At 38.8% G+C, this 25,551-nt stretch overlaps 2 protein-coding genes and 1 pseudogene across 5 annotated transcripts; 2 read left to right on the forward strand and 1 right to left on the reverse strand.

The window, feature by feature from the left end:
• Positions 1–5,198: 5,198 nt before the first annotated feature.
• On the forward strand, positions 5,199–6,735 carry LOC114274750 (S-adenosylmethionine decarboxylase proenzyme 4 pseudogene; annotated as a pseudogene). The gene has a single exon (XR_014331713.1). The product of XR_014331713.1 is annotated as an S-adenosylmethionine decarboxylase proenzyme 4 pseudogene (transcript).
• Positions 6,736–11,716: 4,981 nt separating this feature from the next.
• Positions 11,717–15,349, forward strand: LOC114275166 (putative protein phosphatase 2C 35). Its single transcript, XM_082874227.1, is given in 7 exon segments — positions 11,717–11,853; positions 12,217–12,850; positions 12,853–13,283; positions 13,823–13,954; positions 14,170–14,393; positions 14,484–14,549; positions 14,971–15,349. Coding segments are annotated over 5 exon segments (1,302 nt in total). The 5' UTR covers positions 11,717–11,853; positions 12,217–12,342; the 3' UTR covers positions 14,491–14,549; positions 14,971–15,349.
• Positions 15,350–15,963: 614 nt separating this feature from the next.
• Positions 15,964–25,134, reverse strand: LOC145792775 (SAC3 family protein B-like). Of its 3 annotated transcripts, XM_082874224.1 has the most exons (14): positions 24,996–25,134; positions 24,006–24,128; positions 22,955–23,185; positions 22,102–22,329; positions 21,756–22,003; positions 21,058–21,158; positions 20,728–20,943; positions 20,005–20,232; positions 19,832–19,923; positions 19,649–19,742; positions 19,285–19,377; positions 18,427–19,199; positions 18,229–18,343; positions 15,964–18,043 (listed from the first exon to the last, which is right to left on the reverse strand). In XM_082874224.1, exons 5-14 carry the CDS (start codon positions 21,997–21,999, stop codon positions 16,292–16,294), a joined length of 3,708 nt encoding a protein of 1,235 aa, XP_082730350.1. In that variant the 5' UTR covers positions 22,000–22,003; positions 22,102–22,329; positions 22,955–23,185; positions 24,006–24,128; positions 24,996–25,134; the 3' UTR covers positions 15,964–16,291. The 3 variants fall into 3 exon arrangements, with proteins under 3 accessions (XP_082730350.1, XP_082730351.1, XP_082730352.1); XM_082874225.1 differs by lacking the exon at positions 22,102–22,329; XM_082874226.1 differs by lacking the exon at positions 19,285–19,377.
• Between the last annotated feature and the right edge of the window lie 417 nt (positions 25,135–25,551).

Below are 25,551 nucleotides of genomic sequence, written 5' to 3' on the forward strand. Positions count from 1 at the left end.
TCCGCCAGGCCTTGTACTCTGTTTTACTGTATTACTGTTAAGTAGGCCTTCGGTAATCTCGGATTACTGGCCGGTTATGGTGCTAAACCCTTAGGGCCGGGTTTGGGTCGTGACACGCCCTCTCCAATGCAGCCTTTGCCTTTTTCGCCTCCAATTCCTTCTTCAGACTCTCCTTCTCTGCCGTCGCCTGCACTCTCTCTGCTTCCAACTCCTTCTAAAGCCTCCCTTTCTCCTCTACTGCCTTGGCCCGTTCGCCCTCCAGTTCCTTCTGGAGATCGCCCACTTTGCCATCGGCCTCATCTTTTTGCCTGACCAGCTCTTCATTATTGCTCATGGCCTCTTCATGTCGCTCGACCGCGACAGCGTAGGCTCTTCGGGCCTCCTCCAACTTCTTTTGCTCGCTAGCAAGTTAGAACTCGAGCGACACAACCAGGCGGCGTGCGCTCTCCAGCTCCACCTTAACTGCTTGCAGCTCAACATGGGCAGTTTCCCAACTCGCCCTCTCCCTCTTCAACTTCGCAAGCTTGGCCTAGGCCTCATCTGCCTTGAGTTTGGCAGCCCCGCTTTCCTTAACAGAGCCCCCGCTAAGGTGGTTACCTCCATTTGGGCGGAGCATAACCCCCTCAGTAGTTCAGCCTCATTGAATCTTGATGCCGAGCGCAGGGCTGCCTCTTCTACGATCCCCACCAGGCGGTCTGCCCCTACCCTAGCTGGGCCTTCTTCTCCCTCTAGCCGCCCAGCCACCACGCGAGCGTAGTAGATTGCTGTGGTTAGACTAACTCCCCCTCCTTGGGGTGCAGGGCCCCCCTGGGCCTGTTCTTCTCTTCTTAAGCCAGGGCCGCTTTCCCCATCTTTTCCTTGCCCTTCAGGGGCGGCCCTCGCGACCCCTACGGCGATCGCCGCCACCACTGGCACCACCTCCATGCCCTCTGAAGCAACATCCACCGCTTTTGGGCCACCTACCCTTCCTAGGGTCCCCTCCACTTCTCCCCCCTCAGCCCCCTTGGCAGCACTGGTTTCCTTCACACTTGTCTCCCTCCTCTTCTTCTGCTCAGGCACTTCCTCACTCCGCCTCACCCTCTTCTTCTTCTTCCCTACGCCCAACGCCTCCATCTCCTTCAAAGACCTTTCCTTCAAAGGGTCTGTTGGGGGCAGCTGTGGCACAAAATCGCCTAAGTTTTTCTCTCCCAAAGGTTTGGGGCGAGGTTGAATCCTCTCCCTCACAACCGGTTTTGGTGGTCGGTCGGCCTGGGACTCTTTGAATTTTTGGGCTTTACCAAGGATGGCCAGATCCTCCGCCTCTTGAACCCTTCTCCTCGCCTCCAACTCCGCTCGGTCGAGGTCCCCACTACTTGGCTTTGAACCTAACCCTGCCTCAAACAATGCAGACGGCTGAACGAGCTCGTCCCATTTGGCACCTTCTTTCTCCCTCCACTCCTTCACCCTCTTCACCCTCCCCTCCGCGGCCGCTCCCAGTTTTGGCTCCACAGACCTGATGGGTACTTTCCAAATGGTGCGCACTCCAAGCTCCCCATTGGTAGACACGTAGAACCATCGTGGTCGCCACCCCTTGATCAACGACGGCAGCCTCGCCACCAACCCTTTCCCCACTACTGCCTGCAGAATGACCCACGTCTCCTGCTGCCCTGAGGCCTTATAACATGCAAAGAATTCGTCTACTGTCATGGCCTCCCCTCCATTCGCCTTCGGCCACGCACTTGCACAGGCCAGCAGGATCTTCCATGCATTGGGCATTAGTTGGCCCGGTGCTACCTCTAAACGGTTGAGCACATCCACTACCACTTGCGGCAGTGGCAACCTCAGTCCACCCTTTAGAGCTTCCTCATAAAGGGAAAACTCTCATGGCCTGCCGTCAGACGGCCTTTCCGTTGATGTCGGCAGCAATAACCCCACTTCTACAGGGATCTGCTATTTTTCACGGATAGCCTCCAACTCCGCTACAGTAATCGTGGATTTGTCAGCCTTCGTGTGCCAATGATCTGGTTCCGCCTGGCTGATTGGCTTTGGAGCTACTATCATGGTGGAACCATGAGATCGTACCATCGACTCCCCTACCCTCTCTGTCTTATACTGCGCCGCTAGTTCCACTGCATCATCATCACCAAGTGGGTCCACCCTCACACTCACAGCTTCTTCTTGGGCCATTTCTATGGAATGTTTACGAATCGCTTCTGACGCAGGAGCAAGAAAATTAAAAAACTGTTGCAGAGGTGTATCGTGAGCAACGAAGGAATTAACACTTGGGATATTTTGAGTTTTTGTAAACAAGTAGGTGAATCGAATGACGCCAAAAGCCCACGGTTTGCCCGTATTCCAAGGATCCCAATTAATTTTTGCTAGTTTGAAAACTTTTCAAATCATCCGCTTAAACTGCCTTTTCAACACCTATCATGACCTATCGTTTCATTTCTGCTCCAACGCCTAACCTCCCCCCTAACATATTGCCACGTGTACGACCACGATGCACTGTCTACCCCCCTTACCCTGTCTTTTCCACTTCCAATCATCACTTGACACGCCGCCTCTTGAGCCCTGCGCCCCTCCGCTCGGCCTTCGCGCGTGGTCGCCCCTCCTCACGGTCAGCCCTTCCGCTCGGCCTTCGTGCGATCAGCCCTCCCCGCGACCCTCCGCTCGGCCTTCGCGCGCGGTCGCCCCTCCTCACGGTCGGCCCTTCTACTCGGCCTTCGCCCGATCAGCCCTCCTCGCGACCCTCAGCTCGGCCTTCGCGCGCGGTCGCCCCTCCTCACGGTCGGTCCTTCCGCTCGGCCTTCATGCGATCAGCCCTTCTCGCGACCCTCCGCTCAGCCTTCGCGCGCGGTCGCCCCTCCTCACGGTCGGCCCTTCCGCTCGGCCTTCGCCTGATCAGCCCTCCCCGCGAACCTCCGCTCGACCTTCGCGCGCGGTCGCCCCTCCCCCCGGTTGGTCTCCCGCTCGGCCATCACGCACGGTCGCCCCTCCTCACGGTCGGCCCTTCCGCTCGGCCTTCGTGCGGTCAGCCCTCCTCACGGTCTTCCTTTCCGCTCGGCCTTCGCGCGATCAGCCATCCCCACAGTCGGACCATTTCACACTCGGTCCACCAACTCGGCCGCCCATCCCGGTCGGACTCATCTTCCTCATACATATTCCCTTCATTGGACTAAAGCTGCACTCGGGAATGGGGGACTACTGACATGGATAGGCCCACAAAGGCCATGAACCACTATAAACAACCCAAGCCCATCAATCGAAGCCCAATACATAACCCAGCCGATGAAGTCCAGAATAGCTGGAATCCAAGATGGCATAAAGAACCAATGGCATTCAGGCACGTGGCGGGTGAAGGACGAGCCACATCAGCAGACAAAGATCTGCAAAGTTATTGCCACTGCACATCACCATTAATGCAGCGCGTCACAACATTTATTACGACAATACCTCCCTGTCGGAACAGGGTCCCCTTACCCTGAACGAGGTAAGCTACAACATAGACTTTCGGCGAGGAGGGCAGGTCGGAAGAGACAGCGAAATGATTACCAAAGGATATAAGCAAACGTTGAAGGCAAGAAGAAGGTTAAACTTTTTATCCCTAATCTCTCCCTATATACTCTACCCTTCTTCCTAACTTGTTCGTCGGAGGGTTCACTGGGGGACTATCCCGTTCCCTGTTGAACTTGTTTGCAGGTTATCCGGTGGGCTTCATCATTTGGACGTGGGCCTGAGGAGTTTGGACCTGTCCGATCCATTCACTGGAACGAACTGTACTATCAAAGTTTTTTTAACTTTTTTGAAAAAAACATATAAAAAAATAAAAAGATAATATGACTTAAAATAGATGAAAAATCAAAAAATTAACTTTTAACCAATTCTTAAAAAGAGGCCATGAGATTGTGTGGTTTGGCGGGTGGGCAGGCATGCAACCCATATATACATTCTCAATCAATTCATGCCTCTCTATTAACTTCAAATTTGGTTCCTAAACTCACAATTTCACATCATTGCATATTCCACCCCTCTCTCTCTCTCTCTCTCTCTTTAATACATATTCTCCCTTTCAATTTTAGTTCTTTATCTTATAATTTTTTTTAATCAAAATTAAAAGTGTGCAATCTGGAATAGCGCCCACAGTTTATTAAGATGGATGTATTTTGTACATTTTTGTATTTAAAAGAAAAGTTTTGTGTTTTGTTTATATTGAGATAAGATAAAGTAAGAAATTCATTTATGACGTTTTATACTTCTTCTGTCTAAATAATGAGATGTGAACTAAATAAACATGCTTTTCGGTTCAAAACTACATAATTTGATGACAACCGAAGCCAAAAATTAGTTGATTGAGATGTTTCCAATAGGGGGGTTGAATACATTATATATATTTATATATGCATGCATTTATATGTGCATTGGCAAAGATGTTTTTCACTTTTTCACAACATTTTGTTCATATGAAGGGAACCAAAGTTATTGAAGTACACAATTTGATCAAGTATTGTGTTTTGATAAATACAAAAAAAAATAAAAAAAAAAATGATGATAATACATTGTATGTGTAGCATAAAAATATGATGTGAATGCCTTTGATTTCACGTACAATATTTTATGGATATATTATCATAATTTAGTTGCCACGCCTATGAAATCCTTTTGTTTTGTTTTTTATGTTTTCAAAAAAACAATTGATGTGTTTTTGGGCATGTCCACATACCCACTCCACCTGCCCATTTCAGAAAAGACCAGGCTGTCCTCATCATTCAGACTTGTTTTCACCTCATCAATTTTCTTGGAAAAAAAAAACACAAAAAAACAAAAAAAGTAAGAACACAAGTTTGGTCATGGATATTAAATTTGTTAATTCGTTATTTACAATTTAATTATAATTTTATTTTTAAATTGCAACGAATTACAACGCCCATATCATACTTCCAATAACATATCTTTCCTTTCTATAGACGGACTCTTCAATTAGACTACTTGGTCGAACTTATAGTCTAAACTCTCAATATATTTAGATTACGAATTTAGATTAAAAAATATATATATATATATATATAATGTAAGCGATAACTAAGTTATTATTTTTTCATCATTTTCATTTTTCTCTCAATTTTTTTTTTTTTTTTTTATCAAAATCCATAATTCAAATAAAACATGAACGTCTCTAAACCTCCAGCGACCCCTTTACAACATCAAAATGTTAACTAGCTAGCATATTGTTGTAGTACATAATCAAAAAAAAAAAGGGTTATGATTATATCAACCAAGAAAATCTTGGAATTTTCTTAAGCAAATTCAAAACGAGAGTACGCGCGTGGGTATAAATTACATTTGTATCTTCCTCTCTCTGATGAAAGATCTTTCACACACTCAAAAACCAACCATCATCTTCCATTGAAGAAATGCTCTCAATCATTATTCTTGGTTCCCTCACCCGCATGCCCTCTCTCTCTCCTCCACTCTCTCTGTCTATATATACACACACAACCCTCCCTCTATATCTCACACCACAACTCTCTTCCATCTCTGAAACTCAATCCTATTCATATCAATCATCTCTAATCTCTCTCCATTTTCAATGGCGGTTTCTGGGTTCGAAGGCTTCGAAAAGCGCTTAGAACTCCGATTCTCCAGTGACAATTCCGCCGGAATGGGCCTCCGGCGGATAAACTTCGAGTCGCTGGAGAAAGTGCTCCATGCGGTGCAATGCACCGTAGTATCAGCTGTGGGGAACCACTACTTGGACTCTTATGTGTTGTCTGAGTCGAGTCTATTTGTGTACCCCATGAGATCATCATCAAGACATGTGGGACCACTCAGCTGTTGAAATCTGTCCGTCCATTGGTAGACTATGGTTGTGATGTGGGGCTGACTTTGTGCGGGTGTAGGTACAGCCGAGGTAGCTTTATTTTTCCCAAGTCACAACCTTACCCTCACACTAGTTTTGGAGAAGAAGTGTTGTACTTGGAAGATGTATTGCCAAGTCATGTTTGCTATAGAAAAGCCAATGTGATGCCTTCTAAGTTGACTTGTCATTCATGGCACGTGTTCACTGCTAGTAATAAATCTGACATGATAATACAAATGTCTGAGCAGTCATATACTGTTGAAGTTTGCATGACTGAGCTCGACCGAGTGCTGGCCAGGAAGTTTTTTAAGTGTCCTGACGACAATAAATTGGGTGATATGGCCGGAAAAGTGATGACGGAGATGACAGGTATCGGAGATATCAATCCGAATGCTATTTTGTGTGACTTTGGATTTGAGCCATGTGGGTATTCGATGAATGGAGTTGATAGTGATCGGTACTCCACAATTCACGTTACACCAGAGGATGGGTTCAGCTATGCGAGCTTTGAGTGCATTGGGTCAGTTTACGACGGTCATGATGATCTTGTTAAGGTGTTGAAGAAGGTGGCGCAAGTTTTTCGGCCAGGGACAATGTCGGTTTCATCTACCTGTGCTACCGGCCATGAGGTGTGGACATGTGTCACCAGCACGCTCGAGCCACTTGGATTGAAATGCCGAAGTTGCACGGTGGATGAATTCCCGGCCGCCGGGACCGTTGTGTTTCAAACGTTTACCACTCGCCAGAAGTAGAAGTAGAAGTAGAAGTAGTACACTAAGGCTTTGTTTGGTTGAAAGGTTTAGAAAGAGATTAGGAAATAAAAAGAGAAAAAGTAAATGAAATATGAATAAAATATATTTATATTTCATTTAATTTCACATACATTTTTCATTTCTTTTTTTAAATTCATTCTCAAATCTTCTAACCAAATACAACTTAAGAATTACATGAAAGAGATTCAAAAGAGAGGGACAGTAGAGTATTTTAGGACTAAGTATTTTTTTTTTTTAAATGTTTATCTAAATGCACAATCAACCATTTAATTATATGACAATTTTGATGGTTGAAAATGCATTTGAGGTAAAAGCACAAAAGATCAGGTATCTCGTTTTTAAAATCTAATTAGTTGATTTTTTTATTATTGTTATTATTATTGTTTAAGATGATGGATGGATGACTTGGATTGCATGATGCCTGGTGATGTATGGTAGATGATGATTATGGATGTGGGGTTGATGTGTGTCGAATGAATGCATCATAGATGGTGTGTTTGGTTACAATCATGATAATCCACCCTATTATCTCTCTTTCTCTCTCTCTCACTCAATTTCTCTTTCTATTCTTGTTTTGTCCTTTCTCTTTCTTCTCATTCTCCTGAAATTTCTTACTTTTTTTTTCTTCTTCTTCTTCTTCTTCTTAAGGCTTCAAAAGAGAAATCTTAACATTCTATTTCACTTCTTTCTTTGGATTAATTATCAATTTTACACAATAACATAACTTACTTTTTTGTTAATCAGCTTTAATTGCTTCTCGACTTCTTTCTTTTTGATAATTATAAGAATTTCATTTCCAAGCCAGATATATAAAAAATTGATATTTAGCATTAAATTCATATCATTGTTTCATGTCTCTGCATAATTGGACGTTTGTAATTGATTTTTATGTTTTGAACATATTACATAACAAAATACATTAAGGCTCCGTTTGGCAAGAGTTAAACAGGACTTTTTTGGTTATTTTAGTCACAAAAGACAAAATAGACTATTTTAGCCACAAAAAATAAAATATCACATTCAACCCATAATCATTATATTATTCTCTCACAAAAAAAGTCAAAAAAGCCAAAAAGACAAAAAGCCTTTCCCAAAACAAACCTTTTAGCCCAGGCTAAAATAGCCAAAAAAATCAAAAAGTCAAAAAGTCAACTCACTTCCCAAACGGAGGCTAAGAAGAATTATGTTTTGACGTGAATGCGATGAAATAAAAAAGTTGTAAAAAAAAATGGATCATATATAATATTCTTATTAGTTTTCGAGTTATAGCAAAGATAAATTCTTGATGTATTAAGAAAATAACAATAATTATGAGTCATAGATCAAAAATCTTGAAGTGGGCCTGACCCTTAGCGCAGACCAGAAATATGATTTGTTGGACTGTGAAGATGTTGGCAAAATGTTGAACTTAGTGTCCAGACTTTGTTCCTACCTGGCCCATTTTATGGGAAATGAAATTAGTTATTACTTCCAATATTTGGTCCAACATAATAAATATGGGCCCATTTGCCCAGATACCAAAGATAAATTCTTGATGTATTAAGAAAATAATAATAATTATGAGTCACAGATTCTTGATGTATTAAGAAAATAATAATAATTATAAGTCACAGATCAAAATCTTGAAGTGGGCCTGAGCCTTGGCCCAGACCAGAAATATGATTTGTTGGACTGTGAAGATGTTGGCAAAATGTTGAAATTAGTGTCCAAACTTTGTTCCTACCTAGCCCATTTTATGGGAAATGAAATTAGTAATTACTTCCAATATTTGGTCCAACATAATAAATATGGGCCCATTGGCCCAGATACCAACTCTAAATAACTGGCCCATTTTTTTATTTTTGCCCTCAAAAGACCCAAAAAATTGTGTTCTTCAAGGTTTCATATGTTGTAAAAAAAAAACCATAAAAAATTTGGGCCGGATTGAAGTCAATATATATAATTTATCATTTCATAAAAAATCTATATAATAAAGTAAGAAAGTTTTGAATATTCAATATATTTTTATCCTATTAAAATATTTGAATGGTTCAAATATGCTCAAATTACAAGACAATAATTGAGATGTATTTTTTAAAAAATATTTTACCTATACATTTTTTACTTTTTCACTTTTTCACTTCTCTCTATTATCTTTTCCTTTTTCCACTCACTCTCCCTCTCATGATCCCATTAAATTAATAATCCTAACCTCCCTAATGGCTAATCCCATGAATAAACCTACATTTCAACCCCCCTCCCCCCCCCCCCCTCTCATATCTTAATTTCAAATTTGATCCCAATATTATTTCTCCCATACTAAGGTATGGACGTACATTAATATATAGGGATCTTTTGAGAACCAAAAAAAAAAAAAATCAACTTTTATTTTTTTATCTATTTTGAGTCACATCACCTCTCACATTTTTTATATATAAAAAGGCAAAATAGATTAAAAAAAAACTAAAAAATTAAACTTTTTACCAATTTCCCAAAACACTACATATATATATATATATATATATATTTGAAAGGTTTTGTTTCCATTTCACAAATAAAAGTGATTTAAAAATAAAACTTTAATGGGTCATTTTTTTAATTATATATCATAATAATAGATTTTTAGTTTAAAATAAAAGAATCACAAAACATCATATCATTTTATATATAAATTATGTTGGTATATATTATTACCTATCTACCTTTGACACAAATCCCTTGGGCCCGTTGTTTTCATAAGTAGAATGGAGAGAATTGATAGTAAGGAGATTAATAGTGCGGGAATTGTTAGTGAAGGGATTGATAGTGAAGAGATTAAGTAAAATTGTGTTTGTTTTTATAGCAGTTGTTAATGTGAGAATTGTTAAATTATTAACCTATAAAAGAAATATAAAATATTAAAACAAATAAATTATGATTTTTACTTAACAAAAAATACAAAAACGTTAAATATTAATGTTTAAAAAAAATGTCCAACATGTAAATAAAAAAAATAAAAAATAAAAAAATCTAATCCCATAGGACTAATTTCTTAATACCATATCTACCTCCTCCATCTCAATCTCCTTCCCAACACCAAGACCCATCCTAATCTCCTGGGATTATGAATCCCCTCTCCATCTCCAAAAACAAACACAATATATAGTAGGTCCCACCTCTATCTCAATCCCAATTCTACTCATATCTCTCAAAACAAACAGGGCCTTAGCTCCTTCTACAAACCCCCAGCCCCTCCTCCCTTCTTGCTACCACCTAGTGTCTCTCCCTTCCTTGCATACCATCTTGCTTCTCTTTCTTACTTGTCCACCACCTAGAAAGAGTAATCGCAGAAGACGAAGAAATTGCAACAAAAAAGAATATGAGAGAATAAAGACGCAAGTGAGAGGGCTATGAGCGAGATTTATGGGGGTGGGTATGTATGCGGGAGGAGATTGTGTGAGTAAGAAATGGTGAAGGTGTTAGTGAAGGATTAGGGTGGCAATTGCGACTAAAAAACTATTAAAAGTAATGATTAAAACTAGTAAAGAGTAAAAAAAAAAAAATCGATATTGATAGGGTCTAATGATTTTATATTTACAAAAATTTTAAAAACTGTTATAAAAATTTGTTTGATAATTTTTTTGGTTTATAAATGGTTGTTGCAGTTTATAAATTTGAGAAAAAAACGTAAACTCAAAAAATGAGTTTACGTTTTCAGTTTTTAATTTTTATTCTCAAATAACTTTTTTTAATTAATTTTTTTTCAATTAATTTTTTTTTCAATTAATTTTTTAATTAATTTTTTTTCAATTATAACGTGTGTGATCCTATTGTCATAAATAATAAAAATAAATATAAATATTTTAAGTATGAACAAATATATTTTTTAGTTTATGTTTTTAAATGTTTTATTCAAACCAAATACGTTTATAATTTATGTTTTTCTAAAAATAAATAAAAATCAATTTATCAAATTTGTATAAGTATAAACTAAAAACGTAAACTATAGTCATTAGTGGTGAGGAATTATTTAAAAGAGTAATGCTAGGGAGCTCGAAAATGAGCTCCCTCGAATCCCCCTAATTTTTTTTTTTTTTTTTTTTTTTTTTTTTTTTTTTTTTTTTTTTCAGAAGCAGAGAAGGAGAAGAGAAGAGGAGGGAGGAGGAGGGAAGAGGAGGACTAGAAGGAGCCAAAAACCACAGGGGAGGAGGCGAAGGTGGGGCCGGAGCTGCGACAAGCTGACGGGCTGCGACGGGCGACGGGCTGTTGCTGCGACGAAAGGGCTGCGACGAGCTGACGATCGGCGATCGGAGCTGCTGCTGCGACGACGGCGGTCGAAGGCGGTCGGAGCTGCTGCTCCCCTCTCTTCTCTCCCTCTCCCTCTTTCTCTTCCTCTTCCTCCCTCTCCCTCTCCCTCTCCCTCTGTCTCAGACTCGTTGAAAAAAAAAAAAAAAAAGAATGCCCAAAACGACATTCGGGGGATTAGGGGGGGAAATTCGAGCGACGAAGCTTATTCTATTTAAAAAGTAAAATATGAATAAATTAAAGAAAAATGATTTAGATCTCTAAAAAAAGATCTCTAATAGAATTTTAATTTGTCTCCTTTTTTTTCTTTTTAGCTTTTACTTTATTATTTATTTTTTCTTTTATTATTAGACAGCTCATTAAAACTGTACTGCAGAAGCTCTAATGAGCTCTGCAGCAGCTCCGTAAATTAAAAACAGCATAATCCCAATCCGACCCCTAATTGACCGTTTTCTGTTGTTTTCTCTCTCCCTCTCTCTGTCTCGAGTTTTCATTTCATTTGAATTTTGAGCCTTTGATCTTCCACTGGCAAGAGTACAATCTTTGTGTAGGCCCCACAACAATCCCCCCCTGCACGTCCTCTCCCCTCTCTAATGAGAAGAAAGCATAGTTTGATCAAATCAAAAGCAGAAAAGTTTCTACCTTTTGCTTCGTAGGGTTGGTTTTTTGTGCCCTTCTCCTTTGTACCAAATCAAAAGTCTATCTCTTTAATCATTTTTCGATAAAGGGGTTATTCCAATCTTGTGGAACATCTCTGCAAAACCCCTTTTCTTGGAAAACCCAGATGACAATCATCATCTGTAAACCATAATTCTGTTCAAAAGCAGGGTTTTTTGAAGTGGTTTGCTTCTAGGGTTTTTTTTGTTGATCCTTAATTCTTGTTGATTCTATGCAAAACACCTTGTGTAACCACCAGAATGATGATTCTTTGAAGTACGCACTCGGCCATTTTCAACCAAGAATTGGATTCCTTTGAAGGTTTGATTTTTCATGCCCTTTTTTCCTTGATGGGTTTCTTTGTACTTTTTTTTTTGATCGAGTTTCTTTGTACTTACGTACCGAAAAAAAATTTTACTTACCCAAAAAAAGGGTTTCTTTGTACCAAATCAAAATTCTCCTCCTCTTTGATCATTGTTTGTTGAAGGGGTTATTCTAATTTTGTGAAACTTCTCTACAAAACCCCTTTTCTTGGAAAACCCAGTTGCCAATCATCATCTTTAAAGCATAATTCATTAATTCTGTTCAAAGACACGGCTTTTGGGGGTGTTTTGCTTGTAGGGTTTGTTTATTTGATCCTTAATTCTTGTTGGTTCTATGGAAAAATCCTTGTGTGACCCCCAGAACGTTGAATCTACGGAGTACCCACTTGGCCAATTGTCACCAAGAATTGGATTTCTTTGAAGGTTTCTCTTAGGAGTTATGCATTTCAATTTGATTCATTAGGCTGCTCATGTTGCGTCAAAAAATATGGGTTGTGTCCATGGCAAGTGTTGTGGCCGATCCCCAAAATCTTTAGATGGGGATAACAGCGAATTTCAAGATGGGGATAACAGGGAATTTCAAGATTTGGGTAAATATACTTGCCATGGAAAACATATACTTGCAAATAGATCATTAGATTTTGTTCTTGTTCCTTCTAAAAACTTCCGGTTGGAGTATTCAGCCCTCACGCAACGAGGGTACTACCCAGATGCACCTGATAAAGAAAATCAAGATAGTTTCTGTATCAAAAAAAACATTCAAGGCAACCCTAATGTCCATTTCTTTGGTGTGTTTGATGGGCATGGACATTTCGGTACAGAATGTTCGAATTTCGTTAAGAATAGGTTAATTGAAATTCTATCCGGTGACCCGGCATTGTTAGATGATCCTGTTAAAGCTTATAATTCTGCATTTTTATCAACAAATGAGGAACTGCATAATAGTGACATAGACGATTCGCTGAGTGGTACAACTGCAATTACTGTTCTTGTTATTGGGATAAGCTTTATGTGGCGAATGTGGGTGATTCAAGAGCTGTGATTGCCAGTAAGGATGGGAATCAGGTTATTTCCAAAGATCTGTCTCACAATCAGACACCTTTTCGGGAAGATGAATGTGAGAGGGTGAAGCTTTGTGGGGCCAGGGTTTTGACTGTTGATCAAGTGGAAGGAAATAGCGATCCGAGTATCCAAACATGGGGTGATGAAGAGACTGAAGGTGCTGATCCACCGAGGTTGTGGGTTCAAAATGCGATGTACCCCGGAACTGCATTTACGCCGAGTGTAGGGGATAGTGAAGCAGAGAGGATTGGCGTTATTGCACTTCCTGAGGTTTTAACAGTTCAGCTTACACCTAATCATCTGTTCTTTGTAGTCGCAAGTGATGGCGTTTTCGAGTTCCTCTCTAGCCAAACTGTTGTGGAAATGGTATGTGATTACCCTCAACAACATTCAAAAATGGTATTTTGTTCTTTTGTTATAATTAGTTACTATTTATTGCATACTATCATCTTTTCTTAATCGTGTGTAACCTTCCATATTTTTCTGTTCACTTCAATCTTGTTTAGCTGTTGAATTTTGATCAGTTTGTTACTATGGTGATTGAGTCTCTTGTAGAAGCTTATCTCCTTTGTGATATGAATCAAAAAGCTAATCAGCCTTCAATCCTGATTAATATGTTATTTTTGAAAGTTAATTGATATGATAAGGCCCTAAACCAATTGATTGCTTTAAATAGTTTATTTTGACAAGGTACATCAATAGCGGGCACTTGTTATACTTTTTTATCAGATAATTTCCTGAACTTGTGTGTGTTTTTCCTTCCTAGAATTTTGAACTATGGTTTGATGTTTAAACATTTCGCTTGTGACTTATTTTTTATCCATAGTTGCACTCCTTGCTCAATTTTTCTGATTTTTGTTTTTCTCTTTCTGTTTTTCCATTTTTTCCCTTCACCATTTGTTTAGGTCTCAAGATACACAGATCCTCGAGATGCATGTTCTGCTATTGCTGGAGAATCATACAAACAATGGTTACAGCATGAAACTCGGACAGATGATATTACAATCATCATTGTACACATCAAAGAATTGTCTAATGTATGAATCCTTCGCTTGTTAACCTCTTTTTCTAATTCTTTACTGGGCCCCACTCCACAGTAGTGTCTACAAGTAGCAATTGTGATATATGCAATTATCATAATCAGGGGAGACCTATATTTTGTAAGGGCCCTACTCAAGATATCTATGCCAATCGTAGCAGTTTAGAATGAGTAATCTGTGAACGACTAAAATAAAACTTCCTGTTGTAATAGGCAGGTACCAACATCTTTAATGTAAGCGGTGGAGTTAATACCCACCCTGCTGCTCTGAAGTTGGCAAGGGGAGGTTCTGATACATTTTTTACCCCTCCAGGGTCAGAATTTTTCCGATCAGTGAGAAGTGATTTCTCTGATATGCATTCTTTTCAGCATATCTCAACAGATCTGAGCCCGGCAATAGTCACCCCATCTCCTGCACTTCCCAAGCCTTTAACATTGTGAGTTTCTTGAGGTCTGTTTTCTATACATCGTCCCTTGTTTATTATAACCAATTTATTTTTTTATTTTTTTTCTTCATCTCTTTGCAGTGATTGAGCCAGTGAAAGGCATTTAGCAAGTTTCTTAAGTTGTCATGTTTCATTCAGTTTGTAACGGTACTTACTTGCCTTAGTTTTATATTTATTTTGCAAGAGAAGAGAATCAGTAATGAGTGTCTAGAGAGGCAATTTTGGTGTTGTTTGATAACGTTAAAACCATTAAGCATATTTATGTTTATTTTTGGTAAAAACAAAAATAAATAACTTGTTTAAACACCCGTTTTTGGAAACGAGTAAGGAGGGGGTGGCCTGAGGGGGTTGGAGCCTGGAGGAGAACTGGACTCTCTAGAGGTGGTGGCCGGCTGATGGGGTGGTGGTCAGAGGTGGAGGGGGACTCGCCAGTGGTGGTGATTGGTGGTGGGTGGTGACCAAAGGAGGTGGAGAAGTGAGGAAGGAATGAAAACTTGTTTAAAAACATAGAAACAACTTTTTTATGTTTGTAAATTTTTGAAAATTGTTAATAAATGCATTATTGCAGGTAACCGGAGATCAAAAATTGGTGTATGCTACGGAACAGATGCCATTAGGTCTGCTCGGACAAGATCTTTTTATTTATTGATCACAGTAGCGCATCCCATTTCGCAGGGTAACTCTCTAACTTGTGACAACACTAATCATTATATGCGCAAAAATGGATTAGATTGCTCAGAAGACAGAAGAAATAGTTGCAGCCTTCTAACTCTCAATCCACTTGGTTGCATAGATTACTGTACGAGTGATGTAGACAAAGTAGGAAGGTGAAGACATTTGTAATTGTATTATTGCATTTGCAAGTGGGAAGAGAACAGGTTTATTAAGATTTAGATGTAAAATTTCTTACTATTTACCGCGTAAATTCCTGAAGTGATAATTTCTCTCGTTCTTTTTCTTGTGCTTTTCTTTTCTTTTTTTTTTGTAATTCCATTTCCTTCACAGCAAATTATGTTGCCACTGAATGAATTGCTCTTTGCATTTCCTCTTAGCACCCTAAAGTTAAAAAGTAAGGGTGACAGAGGTGCTTTGTGAATGAAGTTTTATCCACCCCTAGCCCTCCATGAGCATGAGCTGGTAGCTGTTTCCTGGAGTCTTGTGAGACCGACAGTAAACCCCGAGGAGGTCTTTTGTTCATATCTCACTTCCACTGTTTTGTGGGTGCTTGCAAATATCGCAGTCTAAAAAAATGTTTGTGGATGATATATTCAAATTGTTAATACTAACTACAAATGCATTTATAAAAAAATAACAATAACACCCTCAAGTTTTAATTGAATCATGCTTTGGCTCTATCTTTTAATTGCAATAATTAATTTTTTATATTTTAACTTGTGATTATTTCGTAACTTATCATAAAAAAAATTTGAACAAAAAGTACTCACGTGTGGGCCTTGTGAGAACATTAAAAAATTGTTATAAATTGGAGTTTTTAATTGTGAGATCAAGTAAAATTTGATTGAAATATGAAAAGTATAATTTTACAAACAAAAAGCGGCAATGATAGGCAATAAACATGTAAAGATCTTATATTTCCTCATTCTGCATAGTAACAGCTCCAACAAATTACAAAGCTCATTAAAAGGATAAAACTCCTTGGCAAAAATACATAATTATACAAAACTTCATGCCTATACGGAATTGTGCACGATTCTCTTGTGAATCGCCTTCACCAAGTTATGGCATTCAGGATCTGAATCCAGGGGGAAAAATTTCTTGTAAATTCAAGATATTCGTTGTTGAACTAAAAATTATCTTCTCCCATGGGCGTTAGCAGATGTTTTTCATTCTTCACTCTGTCCTTGGTAGCCTTTCCAAAGTCAACCTCATTAAAAATAAATCGATAGTTTGTTATCAATCCTGTCCTGCAACATATTACACTGCTCCAACAACTTGCTCAGTTTGTCAGCTTCTCTCGTGGCCACCACTAACCTGCTGCTAGTTTCAGTTGATCCATGCTCTATATAATTGTCATTGTTTGTCTCAGACAAGTTACCATTTTGGGCTGCATTGGTAGCTTGTACAATACTACCATTAGAAACCATTGCGGATGGAGGCTGGAAAGCCTTGTCTTCTGTATGACCCATGCTAGATGCAAAAGAGCCATAGCTAACTTCAACCATTTCATCTAGAGATGGGTGAGTTAAATAACAAGACGAAGATACCATGCCTTGAATCCCCGGCATGTCCAGACCTGTTTTTGAAATATCCGTGTCAAGCTGCTCCAGAATATAAGCAGAAGAGAATGCACCATTGGATAAACTCATTAAGCGCCAATTGAAAACTCGTTGGAAAATCATAACCCACTTCGGAATGATATAGTAGGTTGAGTTATGGAGCTCAAGACGCACACCCTTTTGTAGCATTACACGTGCCTCATTTGTTGCCAGCGATAGTCCCATCATTTTACTCAACTGGGTAAGGTATCTGATCAAGCAATCTTCAAGTTTTTGTTTCTGCTTTTCAATATCTTCACCCAAATTAGAACCTTTGTAGAGCCAAGATATGTCGTCATGAAATGAAGGAAGTCGACAGTCTCTTAGAGCACAAATAAGCAATTCAATTCTTGCTGACGAGCTCCATCCGATGTCTGGCAGATATAATTTCACCGCTTCATACTCCTTGCTAGTCTTCTCCAGCAAAGCAATCTCAGAACAAGACCAAGAGGCAGGATTTGCATCAGCTGCAGCAGCAACCTTTCCCACTGTTTGATGCAAGGCTTCGTTAAAGGCCGATATACAGTGGTCCGGACCTACTTCATAATCGCTCATCTCGTCAAGCACCTTCAGCGAAGAATTCAAGTGGGTCAAAGTCAGTTCACGCATATTTACACAACTAACAATAGGTTGTAAGGGTGATTGGCATGTGAGCCACTGCAATCCCCCTCTCAATTGCTCATCACTGAAAAACCCATCAAACTCTTCCAATTGCTGGTTCTTCGCAAGGAAAACAACCGAAATTTTATTTACCCGTGAATTGTCAATGTCATGGAGCCCCAATCGTTCAGCCATGATGGATGAAGAATCTGAATTTTCTTCATACGAGTCTATTACGATTAGAAGGGGTAACTGGGAACCAGAAGGTAAAGACATAAGAAGGTTATGGAGCCGAAACTTTTGGATCTCCAATGAGATGCTTCCAGATACAAGGAAAAGAACTGCATTTGCACCTAATAATATCTCATTCGTATCATCAAGTTTTGCATCCCTGACGATAGACAAACAGCACGTGGTGTCACCACCAGATTGGCTGGGAACCCATTTCTTCCATATTGACAGGCCCGGGGATGAAATTATTACGTCATCATCACCTTTGCTGGTAGGAATGAGCTTAGAATGCAACCAGGAGCCTGCAGTAAAATGAGCAACTTGACTCGATTGTTGCAGCCTGTCGCCATCTGGATTGTCTGTCTGAGAGCATAAAATTATTTTCCAGCAAAAACATTTGGCAGCCGGGTTTCTTTCATTAAGTGTAGCAGCTATCACATCTGAAACATTTAGCCTTGACCATGATCTTTCATGTCTTTCGTATCTTTCATGCATAACACGGTTGATGTTGAACACACCAGAAGTGCTTGGTTGCTTTATAAGAAGAAAAAAGAATTAGAAGCTTCAGCAAAATATTTCAGTTTAAAAAGATCAATAGCAAAATTCTTATGGTCAATGCATAGTTTAATTGTATAGTCATTAATAATAATACTTAAAATGAGTCAAAAAGAGGGGGACAACAAGACAAAAGGAGGTATGCCAACAATAATAATACTTACATCAATGTTCTGTCGAATTGGTGGGCCCATCGATAGTGAATTTAACGCGGCCATAGCAGACAACTGCCTTTGTTCACGTAACTCTCTTTTCTTTGATGAACGACGCTTCCATAATCTGACCCAAAAAAATGCAAGAAGAGTGAGATATAGGACAGAAAACACCAGAGTTACAGTCACATCAGTAGAAAGAATTGCAACCTGAAGATCAGTTTGAGTTTTGCCTCAGCAGCTTCCTCATCATGATAACTAGGCTCAACTTCCTCGGTTTCAACATCTTGATAATCTGTATGCTCTTCATCTTCCAAATCTTCGATAAACACTTTCTGAGGGACATAATTTTCCATAGCAGAATCAAATTCAAAACTTGCAATTTTTTCTTGGCCAACTCTTTCTGACATGATTTCCAATGGAACGGCTTTTGTGTCAGAATGTGTTTTTCTCTCCAGAGAGTTTTGGAAGACGGGATCAAAATTTGGTTTACCCGTGCTTCCAACTCTAGCTTGCTGAGATTTAGGGGAATTATGTGCCAAGGAGAAATCCCGTGCCAAGGGACTTATGGTATCTATCCGAAAGACATCTTCACTCTGTTGACCAATTACTAATGGTTTGACCATGGGCTTCACTTGTGTTCCATCTTTTGGGGATGGCACGGCTTCATAATCATCCATTTCCTCATCAATGACCTGGGCATGACTTTCTGTCCCATTGAATTGAACAGGTTTTGATTCCTTCTCGTAGACCTTAACCAACTGGACCTCTCTTTCTTCTTCAGCAGGTAATGACACTATTGTATGAGGAGACGAAACATCCTCAACTATCCTTCGTGACTTTTTCATATGAACAAGTTTCGAACACTTCACTGGATTGTCATTATCGCTGTTGAGAAATAGCCCTTCCTTCACCATATATGGCTCTTCAAATTCCTTTATCACAAAGCCATGATACTCCAACAGGTTTTCTATGTTGTCTTCCTGATTTCAGACAATGAAGCATAGATTTAAAGACAGAGAAATTGGAAATTGCTTGGCAGTATGCATCAAGACAAAGAATAAGTACCTCCATTGCAAGCCATTTGGCAACATGTGTGACAGGGATACCTTGGTTATTTTGTACACCACAATGTAGAGAAGCAAGTGCTTGGGTTCGCAACTGTTCGTGATAACATGGCAATGAGACAATTTATTTTAGTCAGCGCAGACATGTGCATGCACAGATAACTTGAGTTGAGTGTAATACCCATCAAAAACATAGAAAAGAGCATGATTCAATAAAATTCACCATATGTAGAAACGTGAGCTTTTACTAACTCCAATACATTATTCACAACACTATGCATAAAGAAAACTCATGCTTTAAATAGAATTGATTATATAAATTCCTATCATAAGCATTAAGATCACAAAGGAACCATTACCCATACCTTTGCAAAGTGAGCATGCATTAGGCATGCTTGGAGGTAACTCGCTTTTCTTGCAAGTCGAAAGAAAGCTATAAAATTACCAGTTCTGCAGGCTCTGGAAGGACAAAAATACTACCCATTATTAGATTCAGTCATATGAAGGTAGTCTTATTCAGTAACTTCATATGCAAGCGGCAAAACAACCTTGCTACATCACGGGCAAATAATATTTCTGGGGTGTGCCTTATCTCCGGTGTCATCTTGGAAAGATCAAGCGAGAGCTCTGCAGGTTCAACCTGGCACGGATATCTTTATTTACACGGACAAGAATTGAAACAAAAAAAAGTAAAATGGAGTGCCCAATGTTGATGACTTACTTTGTATCCTGGATGTTTGTCCAGCTTGAGAAGCGCGTAATAACCTCGAAATTCTTTCTCTGTTGGCACCTGCATTCCCTTCTTCCTGTGGTCGTCATACAATTGAAACAATTCAACAGAAGTTTTGTTCATCTGTTCAATGTTAAGGTGTGCATCAAATCCCTCCGAAAAGCCTTCTCCTTTTGTATATTCACATAATTCATGCATGGCTACTATGTGAAGTCTTATCTGAAACCCACAGCAATCAACAATACCATTTAGTTGTCTAAAGAGTTAAGTGGCATTTTAGCAACCAACAAATGTCAATTCAACACAACAAACAACAATTAATACACGAATTGAAGATGAATGAAAATATAAGTAAAAAGGTGCAGTGCGGCTGAACTCAAGAACAAAATGAAGTAACTTAAGCCCATGTCACCAACTATAAGCAATCTGTCAATCTGTGGCAAAGATAAAGGCTACCCTAGTTACTACTAGTAACCCAAATAGCAAAACTTTGAAGAATTCAAAAAATAAAATACACATCAACACACGTATCAACATAGAAATATGGACTACTAGTCATTCAAGAAGAAGACTTTTTTCATCCTACACCTCATCTGACTCAGCGCCATTGAGTGATCATTCTAACATGTGCCAGAATAGTACACACCATGTTGTCAAGAGACCCCAATTTACCTTTGAGAAAAATGAGATTAAATCTATAGGAAAAGGACATACCATTTGCTCCAGCATGGTAATAGCATCAAGGTTAAAAATGTGTTGCATCCTCAGATCCATCCGAATTGCCCTCATCCTATCCCACAAGAAGTTATATAAACCAAGAAACTTGTCATCATAAGGATGGTCTAGCAAATACAGAAGATAATCAATTGTCATCTGCAGGATTGGCATGGGTCTTATCAAGTCTGCTTCCCTCTCTGCTGTCCTAGTATACTGCAAGAATCATATAAGAACACCCATCATACCACCTCTAATAGGATAAATATCTCAATAGTATATATATTTTTCTTTTGGGTACCAAAAGAAAAATAGAGCTTCATAGAGTACCTTCTTAACAGCAAGGGACTTGCTGGTTTGATTTCTATCTCCATCCAAGCGTTCATATTGATCAAGATCCCCTTTCCTCTCTCTCTCTGCTCTTTCAGATTCTGAATACAGAACAAGAATCTGACTCATTATAAGATCATACAAATTTTCAAAACCTTATATACTCTTAGAAGCCTACAACAACACAACAAACTACGCCTTGTGTTCCACTCAAGTGGGGTCACTACAAGAAACCTTTTTCACCACTATCACGGGCTATATACTCAGTTAAATTAATATACTGTTAGAAGCCTCCACATGAAAAACAAGGACAGCTAGTGGCTTCAACATAGAAGAGAACTAGATGGGACTACTAACTATAAAATTCAGAATAAAGGAATTAGATAAACGATCATATTACAAGAGAGTGAAATAGACTGAATTTCTTAGTTTCAGAATGGAAGTTTTCTCTGTAACAAAGAATGATTCAACAAGACTAATATTCTATGAGGTTTTTTTAATTTTGAAATTGTTAGTTTCTTTTTTTATACATGTTGCAACCCCTTGCTGCTCTTTTAAAGCAATTTTATATTTATAAAATAAAAACAAAAATAAAAATAAAAGAGAGAGGAGAGAAGTTAGCATTGACTTATGACCTCAACATTGCAGCTTCTATAATTAAAATGCTTGCACCTTGATCAAAAAGTAGAGACATGTACCTGGACACATATCTGGACATAATCCAATTATAATAGTAGATGATTCCGGTCCTTCATAATCAGGCAGAACATTGCCATCGGAAGCCATGTCCGTAGAATGTTCCCCCAACGTTTTTCGCCTTTCTGTCAAAGGCTGATCATGCTTATTCACAAAAAACTTTTGGTTTCCAATGCCAGAAGTGCTTTCAACAGGTTGGCTAAGTTCCACCTTGAAGCGGGCTAATCGCTTTGCTTTGGCTTGCATTTCTCTGCAAATCACGAGGGAAATGAAATAAGAAACTAACTAAAATTTTAAAGAAAAATACTAGTTAATGACAAATGAATTCAAATGCACAAAACAATTTACCGTTCAATGTCATCTTGAGCAGAAGAGTTGCCCTGAAAGACTTGATCAGTTGAAGGCAAAGGAGGTGATCTAGTTCTTTTGGGAACTGGAAAGTTGGTGGGCTTAGTTGAAGCAGTTTTATCATCAATAGTTCATGCAGATGGCAGGGGCATATAAGGAGTTTCGGAATCAGGAGCTTTGGAAAGATTATTTGATCTTGTGCCCAATCTAGGAGGTGATGGAGAAGGCCTGAACAAGGAAAATCCATAATTTATTTATCTGAGGTTGGGGGCAGGAGAGAGAATTGCAAAAATCATCATCCAAAAGAGACGCAATAAAGAGGACAAATAATATACTCTTTATCTCCTAGAGTCCTAGGAGCTCTCTTTCATCAATTTTCATTTCCACAATTCATCAAGAAATTCCATATACCAAGATCTCAAATGAAAAATCTTTAACTAAATAAGTGTTCTTCTCTCTCTGCTTGGTGGGGGTAAGGGTGTTGAGGATTAATAATGCCATATTTTCATCAACTTGAAATTATACAGTTGAATAGATTCCATTGATATTTCTTAAGAATTTAAAATCGCTTTCATCACAATTGGGGAATATCATCTTTGAATCATATTGAGTCGCAAAGGGTAATTATATTTTTTCTTTCATTCCTTGAGTCTTCATTGAGTTAATGATGTTCTTGTCATAATCTTCTAGCGTTTAAGATTCTTCAAGGAAATTTACTTTTAAGTTGCAAAGCTATCTTCTTCCATCTTGGCTAAAAAAAAATTGATATTTTTCATTGTAACATTCAAAAAATTCTCAAAAAGAAAAGGCTAAAATATTGATCACACTCAGAATCTGCTTGCTTTACTTATACCTTTTAGAATCATTTCGACTAAAATGAGAATTTTCCTGGGAAACTTCATCTGCAGATGGTATAGGTGGGGACCTGGTTCTTTTTGGGGCCTGAGCATCCACATTCTTGGTTGCAAATTTTTTTCTAGAATCATATGGTAAGACTGCAGGCTGGTCTTGGCGAGTCCATGAGTTGCTAAAGTTGCTCGGCAACTTTACCTGGTTACCCCATACAGGGGGAGATACGGCAGTTCTGTATGACAAATCACAGCATAATCAGATAAATCTCGGGAAAATTACACATATCTTAGGATAAACTATGTGCTACTAACTAGAGCATGTATGAAATGAACAGAAAATTCTCTTAATAAAAAGCACATGACTTTAACCATTCAACCAACAATGGTAATATTCTTTATTATCATTTTACGACAATGAGCAACCAAATAAATACCAAAAGAGCTCTGCAAACTGCAATTTTGACAATTTTTTAGACAGGTATTTAGTAAGATACTATATGATTGGCATGGGATAAGGCAAAGCAAGCCTCCTAAACCCAAAATGAGCCCACATCTACGCCTGTTAAAAGGGCTTCGAACCCCATCCGGTATGGATATTCAGAGCAGGTTACCTAATAGTCCCGATATATGCCCATCCCGGTAGACGTTGTCAAGGTACTTGCATCCCAAACCTTAACCCCAACCATGGGTCCAAATGCACAATATCCCATGGGAGTCTGGTGCAGCACAAGACATGTTATAATTAAGAGATCTGCGGTTTCAACTATATACCAGATCATATAATTTTGGACCTATTATTCATGATTTTATCCCTACTTTTCATCAAAAGCGACCAACATCTACAATAGCAATGTCATAGCACATGGTGCATAATAGACAAAACCTTCAATGTTTTTATCCTCCAGGTGCAGTGGAAATTGTTACTGGATTCTAACTTTCCACTTGCATTGCTTGAGTACGAGCAACATGCTTAAATTTTCCATGACATTAACAAATACACAGTAACAAGCACCTGCCCACACACACAGAAGGCACAGTTTATGTTACAAATACCTCTGAGTTTCAACAAAAGGACCAAAATTGTCAACAGAATGATAGTTTTCTGGGAAAAAAGAAGGTGGTCGTGGCCTCTGAGGTACAGCCTGCCTATGATCATTGAAGAGTGAATCTGAAGGCCTACCCAAATAAACAAAGCAAAAGTTGTTAGATACTCAAAATAAACTGCAATAGAAGACAATAAGTCTTAAAAATGCTATTTGTCATGTAGAACAAGTGATAGAACGATTAGAACAAAATTGATAGATGGGTGAAGGTGAGTTAAGAAATCTCATTTAATTCATTACTGGCCACCAAACATATGGCCTCCCTTAAATTAAGATGGAACTTAAGTATATAAAAGCCCATGAATAGGTATAATACTACTTTCAGAGAAAGTAACTCAAGCAATTGAGAAATTGTATATCCTTCATGACATTGTCCAGTGTAAAATCTTATATACTTCAGTATAAGGTCCAATGCAGCTCAACCAGAAAAGCATGTAATGGAATTCCTGAACCCCTAACATAAACTTAAAAAGAGCCGACCAAAGAAAACCTAATCCCAAGATAACTCTAATAACAAATTAAACTCCTAGAAACTAAGATCTCAGTTAGTGTTCCTTTCATGATCTTCATCACGTTGCCTCCAAGGACAACATTATTAGAGATGAACGCCTATTTTCCCTTTACCATCAAACATTATTCCATATGAAGGCAGAAAACCTATGAATAAGACATTACTATGTTAATATGTGCATATAACATTTTCCGATATAAGTAGCCAATTCCTCACAAGAATTAATGGCTTGACAGTGACTGCACAGACAAGAAGAAAAGAAGGAAAACTAAATGTTCAACAGAATACACTTCAACCACTGCATAAAATCTAATAACAAAATAACTATACAGTGGACATAGAGGTATAGGTTTCACCATGTTATGTGCAATAAGAAGCAAATTTAATGCTACCGATAAATAATACTTCACACGCGATAAAATAACTTACCTCGTACTGCCCCTTCTAGTGTTTCTCACACCATCTTCACAGTAGACAGTAACTGAGGTGGTCTGGTTCTTTTCAGGTCTTGAAGTGACGTAATTTTGGCAGGGACGTAAGCTCCAGAATTTTGTGAATCAAGAAATGAAGTGACTGCAGAAGGCCTTTGATGAGTTTGGGCATCATAACCACTATAGAAAGATTTTTGCCCGGTGTCACCTGCTTTAGGAGAAGACTCAATGGGCCTAAGAGAAAATATAGCAATCAATAATACATTATAAGATATATTGATTTTTATAAAAATGTATAAAAATTAACAAATTATATGCCAACAGATGCACAAAAAAAACCCTTATGAACAAATGTTCCCAAAAGGATCAAGTTTGAGGAAAAAGGAGAGATCCCTTTAACGGATAAGTAAGACATTATAAAGCTATAAGTTTGCATGATTTGTTACCTAAGTACTGCTGAAGAAGGGTAAGCAGGACCCATTACAAATCGGCTGCTTTGAAAAGGTGACGGGGGCGAATATGTTCTCTCTGGAGCTTCAAGTTCCCTATTACAG

This window comes from Camellia sinensis, chromosome 6 (assembly GCF_055761805.1).
Source record: "Camellia sinensis isolate YWXY chromosome 6, ASM5576180v1, whole genome shotgun sequence".
NCBI classification, from domain to species: Eukaryota; Viridiplantae; Streptophyta; class Magnoliopsida; order Ericales; family Theaceae; genus Camellia; species Camellia sinensis.